This window comes from Plectropomus leopardus, chromosome 8 (genome assembly GCF_008729295.1).
Source record: "Plectropomus leopardus isolate mb chromosome 8, YSFRI_Pleo_2.0, whole genome shotgun sequence".
NCBI lineage: Eukaryota > Metazoa > Chordata > Actinopteri > Perciformes > Serranidae > Plectropomus > Plectropomus leopardus.
This window is the reverse complement of record NC_056470.1, coordinates 28,708,765-28,726,762: the sequence shown is the minus strand read 5'-3', so window position 1 is coordinate 28,726,762 and position 17,998 is coordinate 28,708,765. Positions and strand designations below refer to the sequence as shown.

The window sequence follows — 17,998 nt, the reverse complement described above, 5'->3', positions numbered from 1 at the left end:
AACTGGGTACAGTGAAGCTCAGTTTAAGTAAAGTTACAGCAGAAAAATACTGAATTTCTCATTGTGTTTCACTACACTTTGCTTTTTGAGACCTGCTGATGACAGTTTATGTGATAAGTTGGGGATCTTAGTGAGACAGTCACCTCATCGCAGGCCTGGCAGCGGGGCTTGAGCCTCTCAGCGTGGTGCCGGCCGCAGTAGATCTGTCCGTCCTGGAAGAAGTAGATCAGATCGACGAGCAGCTCGCTGCAGGTGGCACACTGGAAACACTGAGGGTGCCAGCAGTTGCTGTGTCCTGCCCGACTGGCAAACACAGCTATGTCTCCGCCGCAGATCTGCCTGCCGCACTGGAAAAATAGATTGGGTGGAGGTGGGGGTGGAGGTGTGGTGCAGAGGGAAGGAAGTTAGCTGGCGAACATTATACAGCCCTGTAATCATTAAATCCCAGTGTGCTGTGGCCCCTGAGCTATGCCTGCACCTACTTGCACCTGAACTCCTGAACAGTCCTATAAAGCGATTCTCCTGCATGAATCTGACGTGTTTTAATACGCTTCTATTTGCATGTACGGACCCTTTAAAAGCTGAACACATTGGCTTGATATCCTTCAAAAACATACAAAGAAGGCAATTAGCAAATTAACAAGAAATTACCCAAAAATGAGAAAGACATTCGTATAAAGTTAAAAGAAAATAACCTGAAATTAAAATAAAAAACAGGAAATGACCTGAAAAAATGCTAAAATAAATTAGAAAAAATAAACATAATAATAATAAATTTTGTATAACCTAACTCTAAATATGTAATTACAAGAATAATACATTTAGTTTTCTTGATATTTCTAATGATTTTCTCTCTCGCTCTTAATTTCAGCTAACTTTCAAGTTATTTTCTTTTCACCTTTTACAATCGTTTTGGGAATTTCCTTTATACAACAAATGTTTTGAAAGAAATCAAACCAATATGCTCACGTTTCAAAGGTCTAAATGCCTGTGAAAGGCGTTTGAACGCAGCGTGAGAAAAGTGATGTCGATCCAGGTTTCAAAGGGTTAATGTTACATTAGGATACTGTTGTTTTTGAGTTTAATATTGGCTTGTCTCATGAGGAAATCTGCCGAACATAAAATAAAAATGTTGCTCTACCTGCTGACAGATGGCTCCCGTCATAGTCACTGGGAAGAGTCTGACGACGCCTCTGCCCAAATTTTCTCTTTTCCGCTGCTGACTGAACAAACGCAACTCCTTCTTCTCCTCCTCGTCCAGAGAGTTACAGTACTGCGTCTGCAGGGAACAGAGATATTCATGCTGACGTGTGCAAACAAAAATTGCAGTTAAAGACAAACATTAAAACAAATGTATTGTTCATTCGCCTCTTGAGTTGCATAAATGTGTTTCCAATTTGGTCCTAATGACTTTTAAAAGTGAGCATTAGAAGCAGCTGGATTGGAAATGATTTTGTATAATCAAAAAGATGTTATGGATTTAATTAGCCACGATGAATTATTCATACCAAATTGAGCCTTAAGCAGAAAAATATTTAAATGAGAGGATAGACGGCCAAAACTGATTTAACAGACACACTCAAATGTACAGCTGTTTATTGCTTAAGATAAATGCTAATTTAAAAATGAATATGAACTGATCTCTTTTGTCTTTAAGATCCTTACACATATCATGGCGAGGCATGCATTTCAAAATACATCACCGTCACCAAAACAGTCAGAACAAATGGCTTTTTCAGACTGAAGTCAGTATTTAGTGTGAAACATGGAATCGTACAACCATAACAAAAGGTAGCTCAAACAATCAATATTGAGCTTTGGACATGTCTTGAATAAAACCTGGTGTAAATACAGCAGAATATTGGTATCGCAAATCTCATATTGTCTGCCCAAGAGAATTCAAGACATGCTAAGTGGAAATGGAGGTCACACTAAATACTTGGAACTGTTGAAATTGACTTATTATGAAATATTTGCATTTTTATTTTTTTTATTTCCTCTATGTTCTGGTTGTATTTTATTAAATTGGCTACTGAGAAATAAACTTGTATAATCAGTTTAACCTTGCTAAAATGACATGACAATGACAATGACATTGTATGAGCAAGCAATGTAAGCAAGCAGAGTTTATTCACATAGCACCTTTCGCAGACACCAGTCGTGAAGTGCTTCACAACCAAAATAAAATAAAACCCAGAAGAAATATACAGTGAGAGCAGACAAAAACACAGGATTTAAACACTATATGCTACCCAAATGCCTGTCTGAACAGGAGGGTTTTTAACTGCTTTTTAAAAGACTCCACAGAGTCCAGTACTCTAAAGCTGGCTGGGAGACTAAAGCTTAGGGAGCCGCAAACTTGAAGGAGCGATCTAAGAGCTCGGCTTGTAGTGTTAGGGAAATAAAAGGCCCCTTATATATTGCGGGGCCTGGCCATGTAGGGCTCTATAAGTGAGAAACAAGATTTTAAAGTCTTTAGGTTAAAAGTGGCCTAAGACTTTTGCTCAGTACTGTATGTGGAGGTTTCATGAAGGCTCAGGATCGATAACAATAGTGTATTGTTATATCGTGATTACACTGAATAACTGTTTGCATCTGAAATGTCCCAACACGATTACTTTACAGCAGGAATGAAGCCAAAGAGGAGAACACACAGTGCTGTTACCTCACTGTCGTGGGCTGGAAGTTGGTGCAGCAGCTGTTTGATTCGGTATCTCTCCCCTGGACTGTTCACATAAGGCACCCTGTCCTCTGGCAAGCAGCTGAAATACTGGTAGACCTGTGTGAGGAGACGAGTGTGTTCACATAAATGACAGAGCACAGAGAGCCATTTATCGAGCAATTTTTTTCATCTGCAGTCATAAATCACAAACACTGAATATACTTTCCCATGGTTTTCTAATTGTTTATGTGTGTGTACGAACATGTCCAAGTGGAAGCGTGCATTGTGCATTAATTTTTGTCTCGACTCTGCGTCTGCTCTGCACCCCGTTTGTTACCTGTTCAGGCTTGAGCCCAGGTGGGACCCATGCATATTCCTCGGAGGCGCAGCCCGAGTCGTCGTCGGAGATGGAGTGTCTCTGGAAGTCTGATACCAGCTTCGTCATCATCTTTTCCAGCTGGCCCGGCACCGAGCGCACGGCATGCTCCTCTCGCACACACTTGCAGTGTACGCAAATCTTCCTGTGGAGACAAAGACAGCTTTAGGCTTCCTTCCTTTTACTGATTTATAACACACGCCAAAGCTGATCAAATGTCAAACAGTTCAAGATGCTGGGCTCTCCTGGTGCTTCAGGTAACAAGGTGCAAACCACAACGTTTAAAACCTGACTCTAGACTTCAGATTTATATCAGTCCCTGTTTGCCAGAAGCAACTGACATCCCATAAACACAAAGAAAACAAATGGAAAACTCAAAGTTCAGCTGATTTTTGACCATTAAAAGTGGATCTAACTCGTGGATGGTGGAGTCCATACCACAACTATGACGACAATCACAGTAACAAATCTTAATTATTAGAATCGCTTTCAGAGCAATTCGATAAACAATGAAAATACTGACAGCCAATAAAATGTATCTGTCACAGCAGGAGTCTGCAGCACGTGATTGGCACCTGACTACAGAACCTCAGTGAGGATGCTCACATCGTCAGTGTCGTAGTCATTGTTCTTCGTGTGGACGGCCCTTTATTAAGCCAAGGTAACAGCCCGAACAGCAGAGCTCTTACAGTAATAAATCATTTTACAACACGTTCATATGGGCACTCCCACAGTTTCTAACCATATTATTTATGAACACACTTTGCGTTGGAGACATTATGTCACAAACCAGCCCACACACATTCTTGAGGTTGAGTCAGCCAGACTCCCTGCAGCCAAAAATTACTAATGCAACAGTTGTCACACTGGTACACAAAAACACAATCTGCAGATCATTTAAAATGCTGTAAAGATCTTCTAAGTCACTAGTTCCCAACATGGGTGTCCTGATTTCGACTAAGGGTCGCCAAAGCTTCACAGGGGGTTGCAAGGTAATATTGGTTTTTAAACATATGTATGCACAGCAGACCTATATCTCAGCATTTCATTCATTTCTGTGAAGAAAACCAGATAAAAATGTTGCATTCAAAAGTATTTAAACCTTTGAACAATGAGCAAATTTGTTTACTTTCTTTTTTAAAAAAAATGGGAAAAAAGGCAGTGAGCAACTTGGTAAGAAATGTTCTGCAAACTGCAGTAAATTAGTAGATTTGGAAATTTATTTATATAAAAAAAATAAAGCTAGGGAAAGCTGTCCCACAAACTATATTTATAATTATCAGAATTACATATCAAAATATTCTACAGAGTGATTATGATTTTTTAGGGATTTATTTCCAAGGTCATTTCCTTGCTTATTTTTTTTGCTTTTTTGTTTTTCTTTTTGTTGCTCAGTTTTAGGTCATTTTTTTGTACTTCTACAATTTTTTTCACATTTGTTGGTTTGCTAAGTTTTGGGTCATTTCTTTTTAAGTGTCTCATTTACTTCTTCTCATGTTTTTAAAAGAAAAGGGTTAAAACAACCAAGGCGCTACTAGAAAAAAGGCCAGGTGTCAAGAAGAAGCAAATACTGATTGACTGTACAGTTTGCAGTTGTTTACTACTGTTATTGTAATGCTCTGAATATAACAGGATAGGAAATATCCATACAATATGTCACGTAGTGTCATGTTACTCAGGGGCCGTCAGTTTACACAATGATAGGAAAGGGGTCCCTTAAGGAAAAAGGTTGGGAACTACTGGTCTAAGTAGTGTGTGGTCTGTGGATGGTGTTAATGCGTTTACACGACTGGAGTAAAGTCAATCTCATCACAGATGTTACTGAGGATCTCTCATCAGGACCAGCACATCCCAAACAAGCTACTACTAAACACGCAGGAAATGAGGTCGCTGACATAAGCCTAGCTGTCAATCCCCGCCGCAGTTACGAGAGGGAGGTGAAGATGGGAGCAATAATCTCCCTCAGCCTCATATTACACCCCATCACGTCCTCTGACTCCTCGGTGTGAAGGTGGGTGTGTCTGTTTCTGGTGAAGTCAGAGTGAAGCGCCCAGGGTGACAGTGAGGTGTGGGTGTCAGGTGCATATAGGTGACAATGTGGCAGCATGTACTGCATGTGTACATTTCTGTTGTGATTGCATAACAGCCTGCCAGCTGGCACTTATGGCTCAAGTTCACAAGGCACAAAGCTGCTTTATTCCAGCACCCAGCCCCCACCCAACCAAAAACACACAAACATGCTTGTAAACTCCAGCAGTGCCCCTCTTCTAATCAATCCTGATACAAAAAGTCTTTGAAATGCTGGCGACGGCAGGTAATTGCTGCATGTCACAGTGAATGTGCTCATTTCTCAGCAGTTAATTGTTAAGGAGTCGACAAAACACAGGAAATAAATGCTATGATGTCATGACTGTACCTGTTCTCAAGCCCAGGACAGTGCATGCTTTTAACGTACAGCCATCACTTTTTAAAAAAATATTCATTTTTTATTACCCCCCCCCCCCCGAATAAACAAAAGTTTAAAAAGCACAAAAAAACAGACAAACATTTAGCCGTCATAGGTTGGCATCTTAGATGGACATGGTCGCCAAGTACGTAGAAACAATATAAATAAAAGTAGACACTGTAAGTCAGATTAGGCTAAGCCACGTTGGCTGAATCTGACCCCAGCTGCATTTGTGTGTGTGCCTTTGTGTTTGTGTGTGTTGGCAAAGGGGTGGGGGGGCTGCATGCCGATGTAAGTGGGTAGGAGGACACAGCCGGAGACCTGGCACAGCGGGACAGATGGCAGATGCACCACGTCTCACCCGATGACACCACCAGCAGCCTCCACATGATGAAAGCATGCAACCTACAGTCATTAAAAGATCGCAAAGTGCCAATTTGGACGAATTTGAGGTTTGAAAGTTTGCAGAAGAGTCTTAAATCATGTCTCTCTTTGTGCAGAGTCCAACCAAAGATTGTTTTGTGCACATGCCAAAACATTAAATATACTTCTGCTACATACACAGCAGATAAACTTCAGAACCCACAAATGGCATCAGCACCACTAAAGTATATACAGGTATAGTCTGAATACAGGGGAACCTTTTCCACAACATACCCACTTTATTTCTGCTTTTCTCAGCGAGCTGCTGTTTAATCATGACTTCAGTGAACTTAAAAGCAGCACATTTCTGAAGGGCATTTCAACACTGCAATTTACCAAGCCCTGCTGTGCTGAGCCCCGTCCTGTTCAATTATTTGACTCACAAGCCTCTGATGTAACACAGCGAGGCTTTGTCCCCTCTGGCTGCGTACCACATTTGGTGCTGATAGGTCAAAAAAACTCAACAGGAAGTTCTAAACAAGGGAAAATCTAATCAAATATACTATTAATGTGCTAATGGAGTAAAGACCAAGAATAACTACAGTAGTTATCATTTAAGTATTCAATTTTGTGAGTGTATCATTCCCCTGCTGTCAAATTAGGAGCTGAAATGACTAGTTGATTACTCGATTGACTGAAATCTGCAATAATATTCATAATCAATTCCTTGTTTAAGTAATTCTTAAAGTAGACATTTGCTCATTCCACTTCAAATGTGAGTATTTTCTGCCTTTTTGCTGTTTAGTAAGATTGTATATTTAACATCACAGTGCGCTCCCGGTATTTTATAGACAAAACAATTAGTTGGGCAAATAAATGCCAGATTAATTAAATGAAAATAAGTGTTTGCTGCAGCCCTAGTCAAAATCTGACATGGTGACTGAAATATTGATCATGAGGAGAGACAACATCTTCTAGTTTCCCAAATTTCATAGTGGGATGTCCACGACTGTAAGGCACTAAATAAAAGAGCAGACACTTTAAACTATTTTGCTATATTCCTGTGTACATCATAACTGTGCAGCCTGAAAAAAAAAGAACTATTTGGGAACTGCCCTCTACTGAGTCCACAACCAGCAGAGACACAACAGCTGCTGCTTTGGACAGAAATCAACAATCTGCCTCTAAATTTGCTTTGCAGCTCACCAAAATATTGTAACTGAAACAGCTGGTGCTGTTATTATTAAGGATGCATCTTTTGTTTGTGTCACAGACAGTCACAGATAATCCACATAAATAATAAAATACATGATACTGAAATAAAGACTAGATAATAAAGGAGAGGGCAGTGTGCCAACATGGGTGCAGCTATGTCATTATGTTGAAAGATTATTATTATTTTTTATGTTTTTATGTTGTTCTTTCACACTTTGTTCTATTGCTCTTTAATTGCAAATTTCTCTTGTTCTTTTAATTTTTTGTTTCTCTAATATTGTCTGGTATTATATTGTGCTTTGTAAAGCACTTTGTAACTTTAGAAAAGCATTGTAGAAATAAATTTCATTGTTAATTTTATTATTAATATTATTATTAGACAGTAAACTAAACAGAAACTAAATACTGACACTTTATGGAGTAGAAATAAACTCATTTGAACTCTTGCAAATCCAGCAGCTTTGATTAGCTTTAGCTGAGGGGATTTTAAATCATTTTAATTTGTTGAACACAGAGATTAGCGCTTGTTCATTCCTCCCCTAGATCCCACACTGACCCGAGTTCATCCAGTAATATATGAGCAAGCACTTTTAAATGTGTGTGTATATACTTAAATAAATGACATAATCATGAAGACACCATGTTGTTAAGATAAATTACAGGCAGCCATCAGTCCACAGGAGAGGTGAGTAACAACACTAACTGCACATTACATCAGGTTCTGCACCTGAAGTCCACACTGTGTGCTAAACAACATCAAGTCAGGATAATAATCTCCTAAACACACACAAAACAGTCAACCCACATCTCCAAAGCTAATGACTGTTTGAGCTTCTCCTCCCTTTAATCCTGTTAGACAGTAAAATATGGTTTCTTCGTTACCTGCTGTAATCATGACAAATTAGTCCAGCTTGGCCTGTTGATGCTGTCCCATCCAGACTAGTGTTCTGTAAAAGTTTGCATCCGGTAGGAGCTTACTGCTGTCAGCGTGTCTGTCAGTGAGGGCAGGATATTCTGTGGCAGCTCACTTCCATGTGGTAATTTCTCTGTCTGCTCGGCTCTTTTCAATGTCCCCGCCACCCCCGACTCCCACCCTCCTCCGTGCTGACGGTGGGCGCAAACAAAAGGCACTGAACACAACCACACACTACACAAAACCCACAGTTCACACACACACACACACACACACACACACACAAACGCTCATGTGATTTAAATTTACTCAAAAAAGATAAGCTAGAGTACACAACAGTGCATAATTTACTCACGCAGCCTTTGAAGATATGAGACGTCAGAGTCCGAGTGACAATCGTGAAGAGTAAACTCACTTGTGTCTTTTCTCCTCTGACCAGACTGCTGCACTGATTCACAACAGATGGACGATTGTTGCGTTCATGCAGTTATTAATCATAGAAATGAGAGTGGAGCAGATTTGGAGCTATGAGCAATGCTGTGCTGTGCAGTATTTGTCATTTTATGCGATCAAGATGGGCCCGCATGACAACAAAGTGTCTCTGGAGAAATATCAAGCAGACGGCATGACTCTCAGACTTAGTGAAGTCACGACACACAAGATCATCTGACTTTGGTCAATCACTGAGGATATTTCTTTTATAAATACTTCTTTTGTTTTTTTGGGGGGGGGGTGTTGGTTTATGTTTAAGGGGAACTACGTCCATTTCAAAATTCATATAGGTATACACTACGACAGTCGAAAATAATATAAGTAAAGATGTATAACTCTCTCCCATATTCAAAAACTAATGCTAAAACTCAAATTCATCATGTCTGCAGGTATAAAGGCTGAAGCTGCTCCATAGACATTGAATTGGGAAATATGTTGAAGGTTGCACCCAGAAGAAAGGTCTGAGTATATGGGTACTTTTCCTGTTTCACAACTGAGAACACTACTAAAGGAAAAAACTAATTTTGGTATAAATAGGAAACTAAACAAAGTGTGGGTCCACAATCAGGCTCACATTCAATAGCTCCTTTTCCAAAACATGTTTAAGATGTAAATGTCGAGCTGTTAGTCCACTTGCCTTTCTTAAAAAGGTATGATGGCAGATTGGGAAGGAAACAATCATCTCTCCTTCAAAGCAGCAGTGGAGGTAGTAACAGCGCTGTATCTATATTGAGACCACAGACGGGACGGTTGTAATGTTTTGACAATATGATATGTGTGCGACCCACCGTCGGAAGATTTAAAAAGCAACAAGCCAAGTCAGCAGCTAACTTGAAGAAGAAGAACTGAAGCTGAAAATGTTCTCAAAGTGGGAAAACTATGAAATTTGTGAGCTCCTTACCCTCTGAGCAGAGGACAAGATCAGCCGCCACATAACAGACAGTAAATGCTTGTTACTGCCATGTTATGTCATTGTTATTGCTTAGAACGTGCTGCTGACAAGTATGTTATATGTCACAGTAGACTTTGGCATTATTGTTTTAAATGTTGCCCCCGTCATGCTTCTTTTGCTCCCTGGAGGCCAGCATGCTATCTAAAATCACATACTGGAGCAGCATTATGCCACAGTTTTTTTGGTTCTATGTAAAAAAGCAAAAGCAGCATAATGAACAGACTTTGTAGCAGCCCCATGGTGCGACCGCTGTGCAAAAAGAGCCAGAATCCAGAATTTATACTTAATGACATCACAATTATGCGACTTTCTTTATAAGGACTTCTGGCTTTGGACGAGTAGCTCAGGTTAAAACTTTCCTAGACGATGAAAATAACCTATTGGAATTCTTAATTTAGGTGGTGTTCTGCTTTAAAGTAACAATTTAACAACTTCGGCATCAGATTCAGCAACATCATCTTAACTGTGATAGACGCAATGTAAAGCTGCCCAGATAAAATGCTGATACATTAGTCAATTAACAAAAAAAAACAAACAAAGAAAAGAATCTGCAACTAGAGTTACGGATTTTTTTTTGCAAAAAAAGCACCAAAAAGCTTTCAAAAATGTAAAGGTTTTCTGCTGTTCTTTGTCTCGATTGCACACTGTATATTTTTTTTGGGACAGCTGGTCAGATATAATCAGTCACAATGACTCTTAAAGATAATCTTACAGTCCTAACATTACTTAGTTTTTAGACGACTAACCATCAGCAGCCAGTCTAGACTGCTGTTTCTGTGTAAACAGATGTATCATAGGTCAGAGAAAGCAGCCATAGGATAATCCTCTGCATTGAACGTGTGCTGCTGTGTGATAATCTATACTGCGCTGCAGGATGTATAGTGAATCCCTCCTTAGATCTGATTTGAAGAAACAGATGGACCTTGTCCTATAGCTCCCTGCCACTAATTAGTGACTGAGTAATTGCTGCATGGCCACCCAGACTAATAGCTTCGGCTACTTTGAACACTTTTGAAGCGTGGCGGGGACCTGTGGGTCAAAAGTAACTCAATTCACTTGCTGCTGGGCAGCGGAAGCACCATCTGCCCCCCGCCTCACTTTAAGCTCTGTCTGAGAGAGCTCGGGATGAAGATGGATCACTTCCCTCTCAGCGAGCATCAGCAGCTAAGCCTGTGGTCACTTGGATGATCTTTTCCATCAGGGAAGGTGTGACTCTAAATTGGTTATTAAAGAAGATGCAATTAGCACGGGACTCGGGGGTCTTAAAGGCTGACCCCCATAAATCTCAATCATTTAATCACTTTCATGTTTCCGGGATCAGAAACATCTAAACAAGACATTTCTCTTTGTCTGTTCACCCAAAAGTCAGTTCAGATTTGTCCTCCAGCCAAACACATAATTGAGACATGTCCATAACCCCCACAGCTTTATGTTAATACTCCACAGATACTGTAAACACGCTGATGTGTACCGGGGCTCGACTTCCACCAGAGTGTGGCCGGAGGTAGAGAGCAGCACACGTGTTTTAGATTACATCCTAACTTCTGAGCTTTTGTCTTGACCTGAATAGAGGGAAAAGAACTGGGAAAAAAGGCTAAAAGATACAATTACAGTCTTTTGGTTACATGAAGTTCGCATTCCTGCGCCTTTTGTTTTATCCTCTCCATCACAGAGCCACAGTTTGGTTCAGCCGCACAGCCCCCCATCTGGGACTGTGAACGCAGATTTCGTAAGCAGAAATAAATCTTTGTCCTTTGTTTTTCATTCATCTAGCAGTGTGTCAAACCTGATGCTTGTACTCTACAGCCTCAGAGTTTAGAGCCAGTGAACACAATGTACTGGGAGAAATACTTTTCATAACTGGGATCATACGGCTTCCTTCTGATTACAAAGTGACTGACCCTTTGCTCCGGTTACAGTCAAGTAAATAATTACCCATAGAAAATATTTATTACTTCCGCCAACATAGTCATGTGTTCGGCTTGGTTTGTGAGAAACCCACTGGCCCGATTTTAGGAAACTTGAAAGTGAAAGTGAGTATCATGAGCCGAGGAAGAACCCATTCAATATTGGGATAGATCCATATCATGGAGCCAATAAACCAATAAGGGGTGTCACGATATATCAGTATTGACGATTAGGTTTTGACAAATGATTAAAATTCAATAATTGTCAATAAACATTTGCTAAAGGCATTTAAACAAAATTTTGCGTTGGAGTTTGTTATATTAGAAATTCTACATTTCGACAGAAAAATTTTCGTTTTTATTGTAAATGCATATTGGTTACAAATATTGGTCTCATTAAATACTTTTAATCAGTATTGGTACCCTAAAACCCCAAAATTAGTCGACCCCTATGATGATAATTGTGATATTTAAAAATCAAATACTGATCAATAATACACATACTGTATGATAATTGAGGATAGGCATTAATACTGGATGTCAGCATTTGTTCAACATATAGATTTATCACATTTCTTTGTAAAAGTCAACACATATACATAATCAACATAAATGGAGCCTGTTCTATATAAAAAGTTTAAATTTTATTTGAACAGGACACAGTGATGTAACTGCCTTCTGTAAACGCACAGATCCATGTAGCAAAAAAGACAAATCTGCGCAGCCATAGATAACATTTAATTTTTCCAGAAAGACACCTAGATCTAACGTTACAGGCAGAATTTCAACCAGGTACAGTAGTGATGATTGAAAGTATTTAAACAAAGTAAATGAAATAAATGTGCAGTGCAAGCTAAACTTTCATATCATAATCTCTACTGTCTGTGCAGTGCTGTGCGCAGGGTGAAAATCTTATATCATGCCAGCCGTAACACAAATTAAGTTTCACTTTGCAATATACGACATGCACAGTCTCAATCCAAAAGTGCACGTGGCTCTCACCTCAGACATCACGAGCAAACACAGAGGCGGCCGAGCTGAAATGGGGGCGGCTAGCAGTGCGGTGGTAACAACAGCAACATTGCTGGCCGAGCCAACAGCCAATGGGGATATGAATAATAGTAGTTTGCGGCTAAATTTATGTTCTGAAAATCTTATATTGTGCCTTCAACATTGCTAGATAGGGCTTCGGCCATGACAGAGGTCTGCACTTCTGAGTGCTCCGCTAGTTTTACATAATATTTAATACTGAATGAAATGTAGGCAGCAGTGAAATTGAGAGACAGAGGGGGAGACAGAGGGAGGTATGAAGTAGTCGAGAGGGTTGCTATCACAGCAGCGAGGCCTAATCTTATTAGCGTGATTGACAGGATTAGAGTAACATAGAGACCCAACCAGCTGGATATTCACTAACGGACTAAAGAGGGGAGAGAAAAGAAAAGAAGGCTCAAAGGAAAGCACGCAAAAATCTGCTTAACAGTGTGAAATAAATTGTTGTTCAGCAAAGCCTTTGACAGCTAACAACTCCTGAACAAATAGATGTAAGAGGTAGCAGGGTGATGCAAAAAGCAGGACTGTAAGAATTAAACTTTTTCTTCTGCAGATCCTCCTACAGTTACAGAAACTCTCTGAACACAATATGCACATCCTACGAAACACCTCGTCTTTCTGCTGAGCAGATCTCGCCTTGTTCCAGATGACCACTCTGTTGATCTGCCCTAAAGAAAATAATCTGTTGTATCAGATTATGCCTCTGTTTTCCCATGAAGATAAACGTCAACTTAAACTAAATGCAGCTGCATCTGCTGCAATTGTCAAGGCTTAATGGCACTCATGAGTCTATTCTTCGTGGCCGCAGGGTCAGTAAGGCTGATCGGCTCTGTGGACATCATGCAGTGCCCTTACTGGGTCATGTTTGTTGTCTTTTAATGTATATCTGCACTGAGTGTGTGCACAGATCACAGCTAAGCTGATTTCCACTGGTAGCAATGTTGATACCCAAGACATGTAAATTCAAACACACGCAGACACACAGTTTGACTCCTGAACTACCGGTTCCCTCGTTACACTATGTAGTCACAAAGCAGATAATATTACACTTTTAACCAAGGGTGTAGATTTTGTTTCAACACTGGGGGACACATGTATTAAATGGGTGGGTTTGAAGGTCCTCTGACAGAAAATTTTTAGCATCAGACACTTAATTTCCTACATTATAGTGATCTTATGCACCAGCTTGTGCCTTTCTGCTTTATTTTATGGTATAAATGTATTTAATTGTGTCAAAATAAAAATCCTCTGCTTTCCTGTTTTTCCTGGGAGGGGAATAAATGCACTAAATATTGAAGGGAACGTGTCTTCCCCAACATTGAGTATTGGTTTTAACATTGAGTAAATAAATCTGTTTATAGTATAGTAGAAACAGCCAAATTTTGTCCTTGCTTAGTGCTGCACACATAAAACGTCTCTGCAGGCTGCATGCTACCTGGCCTCATGTTATCAGAATATTTATTATATGTGGTGTCTAAAAGACAAAAACACATCTGTTCCTGTGCAAAAAAATAACATCAAAGTTGCCTATGTTTTATATCTTTAACGTTTAACAGCCTCAAAAGTTGATGTTAGACCCTCTTTTTAAGTAGCTGGTCATTATCAGATCCAAACAGTAGCGGCAGAGAGTGAAACTCTACCAAAGGTGAATACGAGAAAAACATTTCCTGCTAAGCTAACAGGCAGCGCCGGCAATGTTTAAGACATACCTCCAGCCATGGACCCGGAAGCCGGGGCACTGGTCCCCACAGCGCATACAGGGCTGCCCTCTGTCTGGGTCCTCTTCCTCCTGCTGAAAACAAAACACACACACTTCAGATCAACATCATTTCCCGCACAGAACCACTCATGCATTTTTGGCACAAGACAGTTAAAGGTTAAAAGAGCACGTACGGTGTTTGCGAGACATGGCCGCAGAAACATCAGCATCATACTGAGTGAGTAAGTGAGCAGTGTTTCCACTTAAGCCACAAGCAGAATGCACTTAGAGTCAATCTCTTCAGCCTTTGGTTCAGCAACAGTGATGATGTCCATTTATGACAATCCTACATCATCATGTCACTGTGTGTGTGTGTGTGTGTGTGTGTGTGTGTGTGTGTGTGTGTGCTTGAACTGGTAGAGATAAACTATTAAAATGGCTGCAAAGCATGGTGATGGGCACGTTTATCACATGGATATATAAGTTGTGTTGGACACAGCTTGTGCAGGGTGTCTACAGTTATCAGACACTTACATTTAATGCTCATTAAGACATTTTTAAACAAATTCAAGACTGATTTTTTTGGACAAATCATTGTTTTCTCATTTAAGTGTTGCAGGTAAGTATAAAAATAAATGGTGCATACTGTTTGTAGAGGTAGGTTTAAGGTTTTATGTAGGAGTATGGTTCTTCAGTGAGTGATTAGGTTAATTTACATTTTGCAAACGGGTTAATGCAAGTATAAAGGAACAAGACAATATTATGTTCAGTGGCTTTGTCTAAAAATGTTTAACATCAGACGATTGGACTTTTATGCAAAAGAGCTTGACTCATTTTGACATAAGAAATTTAAAAAATGGATACATATAATTAGATAAGACATTTTAGATATAATTTTTAAACAAATTCAAGATAGATTTCGTGACAAATCATTGTTTTCTTATTCAAGCGTTGCAGGTAAGCATAAATTTAAGTCATACATACTGTATGTGGTTCATGCAGAGGTAGGTTTTAGGGTTTATATAGGAGTACGGTTCTTTAGCAAGACAGAAGAGCTCAACTCATTTTGAGAGAGGAAATGTTAAAAAATGCATAATATGCAAAATAGATAAGATGTCTGTGGAAATTAACACCTAAAAAATGATCATTTAAAACATTTATGACATTTAAGGACTAATATTTATAAAACTGAATTCAAGACATTTTAAATCACACACTGTTGTGACTTACAGCATACACTATCACAGCACTGGTGGTGAGTCTGAACAGCTCTGAGCTCAAATGGTGTTTCCATGCTCACACTGTACGTAACAGGGTTTTCTTACAGCTGAATGTACACAGCAATCTCTCCTGGATTATTTCTTGTTTGGTGTGTGCAAGCACTAGTCAACGCAATAAGGCATGAGGAGTAAATCTTGCAGTGGGTATTAAACCTGCTAGCTGGGTGCAGACACAGAAAACAGTCAGTGATGTCCAGAATATCAAATAGCCGCTGTTTTATTCAACTTTGAGTTAAATGAATCACAATAAAATCACAAAAATGCTTTTAGCTAAAAGTGCTGAGCGGTGCATCTGACTTAGCCAATAGCTACACCAACTACTTCATATCTCACTTCTGATTCAATTCCTGCAGCCCAGCATGTGAGTGCATGTGTGTGCATGTGTGTGTGTGTTTAGAGTATAGACTGCGGACACAAGCCTCTTTTTAGAGATGAGAGGAAGGAAGCAGACACAGGATGGGAGCTGCACCCTTTCCCTCTCCATGTAGTCTCTTTGTCTCCACTTTCTTTTTCTCTGTTGCTTTTATTCTGGGGCACCTCTCCTATCTTCTGCAATGAAAGTTACAGCTGACAGAGAAAATGTGTCTTTATTAGCTATTTCTTTCCCCTGCTGAAGGTATTAAAGTCAAGTCAATTTTACATACACTAGACAATATCAAAAATCATACATTTGTACAGCCTGTGATCCCCTCTGTCCTTAGACCCTAAATTCAGATTGGGAAAACCTCCCTGTAATCCTCTGAAACCTGGATCACCATAAATTTTCTCATCCTATGTTCTGACACCTTTTACAAGCTATTTAACCCTTTGAAACCTGAGAAAATTTCTTTCAAAAAAGGCAATTGTGAACTTGGCAACAAGTTGTGAGAAATTAGTGAAAGATGACAAGAAAAGGACCTCAAAATTAGTTTGCTTGTTTTTTTAAAACCAGGAAAAAATGTGGAGAGAACTATATTTATAATTATTGTAATCATATATTTAAACTTCTGTTACAGAAAAAAATGCATTCATTTAATTTCCATCACTTTTTACAGGTCATTCCCTTGTTTGTTTTTCCTCTCTTTTTTGTGCTTATTTTTAGATAATTCTTTTTTAATTTCTTCCTGATTTCTCCCTAATTTTTCTGCTATGTCTTGAGAAGTTGCTCAATGTCCCACTTTTTGAAAGAAATCAAACCACTTTGCACAGGGTTTATAAGGAAAAAGTGAAAGAAACACTGGGATTCTGTGACGCTGTTGTTTTCCACCACAGCATTTGGAGAGGAAGAACAAAGCATGTGCCTCATATGCACTTCTGTCTGTAAAAAAAAAAAAAAAAAAAAGAAAGAAAAAAAGAGCAAGACCCCATATTTGCTGCTGGTTTTGCAAGGTTTCGAAATAAGGCTGCATGCAGAAAACTATTTGCTATTTTCAAAGGCATGCACAAATTGCACATTGAGATGCAGAATGAAGGCATGCTCACAGACTAACAGCAAACAGAGTTTAACGAGCAAAGCCATAAAATGCAGATATGTGATACACCGAGGTACCTGTGCAAACAAGCTTATCTGTGTTTTAATATTTCTTTTTCCAATCACACACACCTTCATAAGGACACCAGCTCTACCCACTAAACCATCAGTATTCATGTTGAGCCTGTTTTTCCCATGCAGAGTTCTTTAGTAAAAACTAATGTGAGAAGGCACAACTTTGATTAGGTTAATGCTGTGTTTGCTTTGCTTATCTCACTGATATCTGACGGCTGTAACATGGGCTGAAAGTGCTTTACAATTGCACTGAGAAACCACAGAAACATTAAACTGAGAGCAATCTGCTTGCTTTCTTGTACTTTTGAGCATAATCTGTTTGTTTTATGTGTTTTTTTAGAGAGAGAAATTATTCAGTTTGAGTGCACGGTTCCAAGGTGGAGATGTTTGGCTGAATGTGCACTAAATGACTGTAGCCAGAACTAGTTAGTCCAGAATGGTCCAACATGACAGTAAACAATAATTTACGTGCCATTTTCAAATGCCTCACTGTGTGCTGAGCTCACTAGTATCTGCTTTTTGTCGTCCGTACTTGTTAATCACCCCTTTGATTCACTTTAATTGCCATTAACAGAGTCAGGTATGAAAGGTGACCAGATGGGCTAAATGAAGCGTACAGATGATTTCTGGATGACTGGACCTTTCAGCTTTTATTTCCTTTAAAAGGAGCTCCTGAGCTGTCATACTGACTTGGTGACTGAGGCAGAGGGGGGCACACACTACATAGAGCTTGTACATTTAACCCTAAAGTACAACTCCACTCCAGAATATCACATCTATTAAGATTACTGATGTTGAAAGCAAACAGCTGCAGGATTGGACACCTTTGGAAACTGTAGCCGACCTGGTGATTACACGTAAGGATATTACAGGGTGTTACTGACTTTCCATTCAATGAATTGACACTTTATATGTCAATGTTTTCAGTGTGACTTTTTCACATTCGGGTTACTTTTTAATGTTTGTTTTTTAACCCTTTGAAACCTGGATCTACATCAGTTTTCTTGCTCTGCGTTCAGACGCCTTTCAAAAGCATTTAAACCTTTAAAATTCTCACATTTGAGGTGAGAAACACGTAATGCAGAAACAGAAACTTGGTTTTTATTTGATCAGCGCTG

General features: G+C 39.5%; 1 protein-coding gene across 2 annotated transcripts in view; it reads right to left on the bottom strand.

Annotated features, from left to right (window-relative positions):
- Positions 1-17,998, bottom strand: part of prickle3 (prickle homolog 3) — a 30,872-nt gene that overhangs the window by 6,329 nt on the left and 6,545 nt on the right. Inside the window, exons 2-6 of one of the 2 annotated variants that reach the window (XM_042492460.1) lie at positions 14,086-14,168; positions 3,000-3,183; positions 2,666-2,779; positions 1,142-1,279; positions 144-347 (exon numbers count right to left, since the gene is read on the bottom strand). In XM_042492460.1, coding sequence (XP_042348394.1) covers positions 144-347; positions 1,142-1,279; positions 2,666-2,779; positions 3,000-3,183; positions 14,086-14,168 — 723 coding nt within the window. Of the gene's footprint in view, positions 1-143; positions 348-1,141; positions 1,280-2,665; positions 2,780-2,999; positions 3,184-7,944; positions 7,998-14,085; positions 14,169-17,998 lie in introns of those variants that run through there. The other variant, XM_042492461.1, reaches the window with a different exon arrangement.